At 37.1% G+C, this 7,326-nt stretch overlaps 1 protein-coding gene and 1 long non-coding RNA gene across 3 annotated transcripts; both read right to left on the bottom strand.

Annotated features, from left to right (window-relative positions):
- Positions 1 to 2,153: 2,153 nt before the first annotated feature.
- Positions 2,154 to 3,937, bottom strand: LOC123413227. Its single transcript, XR_006613697.1, has 4 exons — positions 2,841 to 3,937; positions 2,666 to 2,741; positions 2,446 to 2,575; positions 2,154 to 2,353 (listed from the first exon to the last, which is right to left on the bottom strand). It is a non-coding gene; the product is annotated as an uncharacterized LOC123413227 (long non-coding RNA).
- Positions 3,938 to 4,048: 111 nt separating this feature from the next.
- LOC123413228 (ubiquitin-like-specific protease 1) lies at positions 4,049 to 7,120 on the bottom strand. 2 transcript variants are annotated; one of them, XM_045106171.1, is made up of 7 exons: positions 7,028 to 7,120; positions 6,423 to 6,942; positions 5,075 to 5,528; positions 4,810 to 4,958; positions 4,546 to 4,722; positions 4,342 to 4,466; positions 4,049 to 4,247 (listed from the first exon to the last, which is right to left on the bottom strand). In XM_045106171.1, the coding sequence occupies exons 2-7, from the start codon at positions 6,441 to 6,443 to the stop codon at positions 4,217 to 4,219; spliced, it is 957 nt and encodes a 318-aa protein (XP_044962106.1). In that variant the 5' UTR covers positions 6,444 to 6,942; positions 7,028 to 7,120; the 3' UTR covers positions 4,049 to 4,216. The 2 variants fall into 2 exon arrangements, with proteins under 2 accessions (XP_044962106.1, XP_044962105.1); XM_045106170.1 differs by lacking the exons at positions 6,423 to 6,942; positions 7,028 to 7,120 and adding an exon at positions 5,733 to 5,905.
- Between the last annotated feature and the right edge of the window lie 206 nt (positions 7,121 to 7,326).

The following is a 7,326-nucleotide window of genomic DNA, read 5'->3' on the forward strand; positions in this document are numbered from 1 at the left end:
AATATTCTGTTGTGATGGCGAGAATATTTTACTTTCATGTACCTCTGATTTGTTGCTTATGGTGGTTAGCCTTTTTCCTACAAAGGAAGTTGTTTATATCTGCAGCTGAGCTAGATTTGCCACAAAATCAGTCGTTCTTGTTGTGTGCATTTACTTTGTACATATTGTGTGGTGGGATATGCTTTTATTCTACCGTGTTGTTGCTTCTGTTTGTTTTATAAAATGAGTAACAATATGCTTTTATTTTACCTTGTTGCTGCTTCATTCATGATTGTTGTTTAGCTAACAACTACACTGGTGCTCCCCCCTGCTTGTCTATGTTTAACCACTACACTGGAGTATTGCCTTAGCAAATGATGAGAACTCTTAATATCTTTTGTTTCTTTACCACCCTAACTACCACTACCCCACCTCGCCACTCATCATCTGCTTTTGTTTAGACTCTTAATGTTTATCTCCATGAATTCATGCACTCAGCTTAGTTCGACATGCCTAATCTTCTTTATTAGCATGGTGTCCCACGACCATCTCATTGTAGCTTAGTCTTAGATGAATGGCTTCACTAACTTGGCTGAGGCTTGCTGGACTACATTGACTGTCTCATTCAGCAACCTGATGGCGGCATACTTTTCGAAGTACTAACTTGCATAATACCTCAAACGAGAGATGATGCTGCAATTTGTCTACCAAAAGGCAATGCCTTTTTTTAATAGCGTCAATTGTTATTATACTGCAAGTCGTTTGGGCCAAGCCCAAAATTCATAAAATGCTCAAGAAAAATATTTATTTAAAAAGGATTCCTTTTCAAACAAAAGCTGAAAATTCATAAATACAATACCTCTTAAAAAGTATTAGAAATTTTATGCATACAACAAATTTTTTAATTTTTTTAACATTTAACCTTATCATCGACAATTATTAAAAATTCATATAAAAAATGATGCACAATAACACGTGAAGCAAGTTTTGCAAAAAAAACAATAAAAAAAATTGCTACCAAAAATACCTGTTGCAAAGGTGGCTTGACAAACAATTTATTTGACCCGAAGGCAGTTAGGACAAGGCGACATGTGAAATTGAGCTTTTGATTGAACCAAAGGCTTGGGATTGTGTAAGATAACAATCACCTGGAGATAGTATTTGTAGAACCAACTGTGCCCGTCTCTAAGTAGGTTTTGGACTTTTGTCGGAATCTAAATAGTACTCGGAGTCATTTTAAAATAATCTGACTCGTATACGGACACGTTTGTAAAGAAGCACGTGAAACCGTATACGGACGCATGTGGATAGAAACACGTGGAACTGTCTGGACCCGTGAAAGCAACGCTGTTTTCCACCTAAGAAACATGTGTGTGGGTTCGGCCGCCCAGGTCCCTCTCTTCTTGCTGCATGTATAGTACGGCAGCGCGCACAAATTTATCTAAAAAATAAAATTTCATACACACGTGATCACAGATTAGGTGCCTTGTTGTATTCCTTTCTTTGTAGGGCAGTACTAGTTCCTTGTTATATTCCGGTCACAGCCCAGCCGTCAGATCCGCGGACCGCACCGTTAGATCTATCCATGCAGCAAAAAAATCGATCCAGCAAATTGCGGTCACGATGCAGCAATTTTCATCCATGGTTGCAACAAAAATATGGTTGTAGCAAAAAAATATCAACGTGGTCGTAGCAAAAAAATGACGCTCATGATGTGTGGTAGCAAAACAAAATTTGGATTGTAGCAAAAACAGTTCGGTGAATTCGAATTGTAACTCTGACGAACGTGTATGTAACTTTTTTAATGAATGGTTGCAGCAAAAAATGATACTGGTTGTAGCAAAAATTAACATGGTTGTAGCAAAAATCAAACGTCGATTGTAGCAAAAAAATCCAACGAACTCGAGTTGCAACCAAACGTGGATGCAACTTTTTAAATGGGCAAATTATAACAAATTAGAAAGGCTTGTAGCAAATCTGCACTAAAAATGATCATGCGTGGGCAAGCTACCGCGTAGTCCGCGCGTAACCGGCAAAACGGTTCGGCCGGCGCGCCAGCTGGAAGCGTTTCCCTTCTTTGTAATTAGAAAAACTGTTCTTAATTTTACACTTTTTATACGATAGTGTAACATGACAATTTGAACCAATACATAGGACAACCATCAAGCAGCAAATATTGTTAAAGAAGTACATGTCTAAATTCTGTCGTAAGCTAGAAACTGAATGTCATTTACAACCAATTATATGTAATTCACCCAACTGATCTTTATTTATTGAATTACGAGAAGCCCTTTCATTTGCTAGATAGCCAAATCTACCACCAGAGATGCAATCCCACAGCGAAGCTTCTTTTTTCAAAAATAACACGAACGTCCTGTTTAATAAAATAGGAGTTAGCACAACCAAGCAATAAATCTTGAATAAATCATTTTTATTATGAAATCTTATTAATTGTACCATTTTTACCTGAGTTATGTTGGATTTTCCTTATACAAGTGATAAATTCAAGTACACCAGCAGGCATGTTATCCTCACATTCATTGTCCTCAAATGTCAACAGTTGGCCCAAAATTAGTTTTCTTAGTTCATATCCATCCTGTACATACTTATTTTTTTTTTAATAAAATGAAATTAGAATCAAACGTGTAATTATAATATTAATGTTCTATACGATTGCGATACTTACCTTCAAAAATGGCAAATGCGGTCTTTCGTCTTCCCATGTTGACATGAATATGGGAACAATATAACCGGACAGTTCCCTTATATATAAATATTAATATATATGTTAGTAATAAAAAATATATTAATTTTCAAAACAACAAATATTCAATATATAGTATTCATCCCTTGCAAAATACCTGTTGTGAACTGGAATATCATCCAGGATTTTTTGATGCCATAGGAGAATATTCTCGTTCCATCTAGACCCAGGACATGCTTTTGACATTGCTTTTGGTAAGTGTTCTGCAATCCATATAATTTTGTGCAAATATTTTGCGAGTGGGTTGCATCTGTAAATGGGATTAATAGGAGTACGGTCCAAAATGTACACTGTTCTTGTATCTTTGTCTAATGTGAATAGAATGAAATCATTGTTTGATTGTACTGGAATATGGATCTAAAAAAGGATACATATATTAGATATAATAAAAAATGTGTGGTTTAAAGTATACAAAAGTGGTCTTATCGATTTGCAGTTTGAAACATTATATTTGATACCAGGCCAACTACGAACAGAATTTGCTAGTTGTTCCAAATCTAACTTTTTACGGAAATCTGGGTGCCGTCCAAAATCAGTAGTCATCTAGTACATAAAAATAACTGGTTAGAAAGGTGATTAAAAAATAAGAATATAGAAAAAAGTAAATAATGAATTTAAGAATGTAGCTAAAATTTCATGTCCAAATAATGTTTTTTTATCAATTGTTTTGTTTTTTTTGCCTTTTGGATGTCATCAAACATAATCTTCCGTATGACAAAATTGAAGCAATCTCGGTCCATAGGTAAATCATCCTTTAGCATTCCTTGTAGTTTTTTTAGAGACAAACTAATTGGATATGGCTTTGAACTTTGGATCCATATTTTTCTGTAAATGAAAAAAAATAAAAATAAACCCGTTAAGAAAATAAGTTACATATTATACAATTGCATTACTAATTTGAAATGACACTCTAAAACCTCGATGTAACTGAAGGATTTAATGAAGCTACAGAGTCAAGATGATAACTCATGTAAGCTCATATTAGAAAGAATTGATATCAACGATCTGTATTTATTTTCAACCGATAATGTGATTTTCTGTTTTGTGTTGTTTATATCAGATAGGCTTTCCAATATTGTAACATCATCAGGATCTTCATTGGTGTCATCGACACTTTCTTCAACGATTGTAGTCATTGATGCAATGTTTGTTTTCCAACATAATAGTATGCTGGTTAACTTAAATTTAAATGAAGTAATCATTTCCTGTGCAATATAAACAATTGTCAGTATATTTTTAAAAATTAACATACTTTACGTAAAATTAATATACATTTCTATTTTAACAAAAAGACATATACCTGTGTAATTGTGTACGATAGTGCACTTCCGGTGAAATATTCTATAAACTTTACCATAAATAAAGCACATGAAGAACTGTCTTTTTGTATTGGCTCTTGAAATTGTTCTCCGATCTTCCATTGAGTAAGGTCAACTTCTTTCCAATCCTCGTTAATCAAGCTTTGACTTTTAATTAGGTCCAAATGAAATTGTATTCTTCGTAGCTGAAAAATATTTAGTGATAAAAAATGATAGACATTAACAATGTATGAATTTATGTCATTTAAATGTAGGATTAAAACTGGTTTTGTAACTAACCGTAATAGCGAGATCCTCTCGGTCAAACTTCCAGCACAATGAGTCCAGTACTTGAATCTCATGTTTTTTGTATTTAAAATAACTAAATACCAATGTGTGTTGCTGATATTTATTGGAAGTTCAATCTGTAATAAATATAATTAGGAAAATAAAAATACAAATTGATTGAAACATGAACATGAAAATAATGGATATGGATGTTACCATGTCGTGCTTCATATATTTTCTGACAATCTCTGTAATGAAGGAACTATTTTGTTGTATGCCAATGGTACCATCCCGTTTTAATAGTGAGATAATAAAAGGACTCTCAAAATATACTTTAAAGCCATTCTGGACATGTATTTGGTCCTTTATACAACATATATATGCATCAATCACCTATAATTAAGATTATTTTAAAACAAATACGTTAGTATTAGATATTTGGATCATGAATTTGAGGAATTTGAGTAAGGGTATACTTACATCATCATTTACCCAGTCTTTTTCATCTAGCAAGCACATCAATTGATTTTGTATCACAATACTTCCATCTATCCGAACCAGCTCTTGTTTTCTCAAAGATGATTCAATTGTTATATGAGCACATATATCATGGTCGGTCAATGTATAGTCTGCAAAAAATAAAATCATTTAAGAATATATTCAATACAAAAGTACACATAATAAAAATCAAATCATTTAAGAATATATTCAATACAAAAGTACACATAATAAATGAAACAAATACCCCGTGGTAGATAATCATATTTCCGAACACCTTTGATCTCTTTATTTGAATCTGGTTCCTTAACATCATGTAATGGTAAAACAGGAGATAATGTCGAGCTAGATGGGGATGGAGGTGAATCTGGTTCCTTAACATCATGTAATGGTAAAACAAGAGATAATGTCGAGCTAGATGGGGATGGAGGTGAATCTGGTTCCTTAACATCATGTAGTGGTAAAACATAAGATAATGTCGAGCTAGATGGGGATGGAGGTGATGGCAATGGATCACGATCCATCTGATTATCTGATTCTCGCACAATCGATTCAAAACTTTCAGAATCTGGAGAAGATGCAAACATAGTTGCAGAAATTGGTTTTGACTCCAGAACACATGATCCAGCAATTTTTGCTCTTTTTGAAGGTCGGTTATCCAAATCCTCTACAATGTTCGGATCTGTGATGTCATCTATTTCCTGCACATACAATGCACATACAACATAACTATAATTAGCCCAAAAGAGATATTCAATAAATGTTCAGCTTTGTTTTAATCACTCTTCATAAATTATCAATATCATTTGAAATTAAATATTACAATAACCTGTGCACTTCAACCATAACAATTCTTTTATGAAATACATACGACATCTGATTCATGTATAAAAATTACATCTTACATTGTTTACGTTGGTATCACCGAGTGTTACTTGTGGCATGTCCGAGAACAAAACTTCCTCGGTCGCCACCTGAGTTCTATCAGACTCCTTTGACAGTTGCACACGCACACACAAGAGAGACATTAAAACCAATTATCCTACACTTGGGATAACTATCAAGATAAACTGGTACTACACAGTCACACGGGCAACCTGTTATTCAAGATTACACCTTAAAACACTTTGGCTGACAACAGGAATTAGGAAATGATTGATACAATAACATGGTCCAGCACTACAATTAGAATTTCATTCATTGACTGACCATGATGCAGTCGACACACGTCATGTGTTCAGTGATGCATAAATTTTTGCTCTGGTTATCAATTTTGTGACTAAATAATCAAAAGAGATTTCATAATCCTAATAGTAGTCTGCCAACAGCCAGCCTACTGCGTCTGAAACCAGTAATACTGCCGAACCCACAAGCTGCTTCCTGATCAGGGAATTGTAAATATTCATGTGTTGCGGCCCTCACGTATTGCGTTGTGTACTTTATGTGGGTAATAATCAGTTACAGTGACAAAAGCAGAATCAGACGCAGGGAGCATAACAAAGACACCAAACATTCAGAGAGTTATCATACTTCAGGCCCTTCTAATTCAGAGATGAACTTCTAAAACAAAAATCAAACAGGAGAGGGATACATACCTCTGACAAAGTCGGAGGCATTGGAATACTGGAATGGATGATCTTCTATCTCCGGCCAAGTCTGCACTTCTTTCTCCGGCAAAATCGGCGGATTCATCAGTTTCACCGACGAACTTGGCGGCAACATTAGTTAAATCGACAGTTGTGCTGATGAAGATTTCGGCCGAGGTGGTCTACTTCTTATAGCAGCCTGACCGAGGTGGTCTACTTCTTATAGCAGCCTGAATTGGAAACGTACTCGTACATGGTTTGTATTCTGAATTGGAAACGTTGTCCTGCACGTACACCAGCACGGTGACCGCGAACAGCGACCCGAGGCTGATGCAGAAGTAGAAGCGGTTGAAGAAGAAGACCATGGCGCGCTCCTCCCACGGGTTCCGGCCGTCGAACTGGTCTGACCCGAACCCCGACACGTTGGCCTTGAGCCCGCCGGCGCCGGCCGCGATGACGTACAGCGCCACGTACAGGAAGGCCAGCTGCTCGCCGCTCGCACCGTGTCCACCGTCAGCAAGCTCACGCCCTGCATGTTTGATGGACCGATCGATTAGCGACGCAATGCATGCAGGCGGCCGGTACAAGTGGATGCGTACGCGTGGTGGCCTTACTATGGCGGCGATGGTGGCCGAGACGGCGATGGTGAGGTACCGGCCGAGCTTGGCATCGGCGAGGAAGCCGCCGACGATGGCCAGGAGGTTGAGGGTGCCCATGAAGTTGGTGACGACGTTGGCGGATTTGGCGTTGGAGAGGTGCAGCTCGCCGACGAGGTACGTCACCAGGTTCATCGAGATGCCCATCACGCACACACGCTCCGCCAGCTCCGTCCCGGCACTACCGCAAGTCCAGATAAACGCCATTGCCTTGATGGTTTTACTTTACACGCGCCCTGAGCTCATAATACAGCCTT

Source organism: Hordeum vulgare, chromosome 7H (genome assembly GCF_904849725.1).
Source record: "Hordeum vulgare subsp. vulgare chromosome 7H, MorexV3_pseudomolecules_assembly, whole genome shotgun sequence".
NCBI lineage: Eukaryota > Viridiplantae > Streptophyta > Magnoliopsida > Poales > Poaceae > Hordeum > Hordeum vulgare.

Excerpts from the sequence above, each read along its gene's own strand:
- LOC123413228 (XM_045106170.1), bottom strand. The coding sequence starts at position 5,855 with ATGTCTCTCTTGTGTGTGCGTGTGCAACTGTCAAAGGAGTCTGATAGA. Across the intron at positions 4,723-4,809 it reads AAGACTGGGTAAATGATGAT|GTGATTGATGCATATATATG; the intron begins GTAAGTATACCC and ends TCTTAATTATAG. Across the intron at positions 4,248-4,341 it reads GAGAGGATCTCGCTATTACG|CTACGAAGAATACAATTTCA; the intron begins GTTAGTTACAAA and ends AATATTTTTCAG.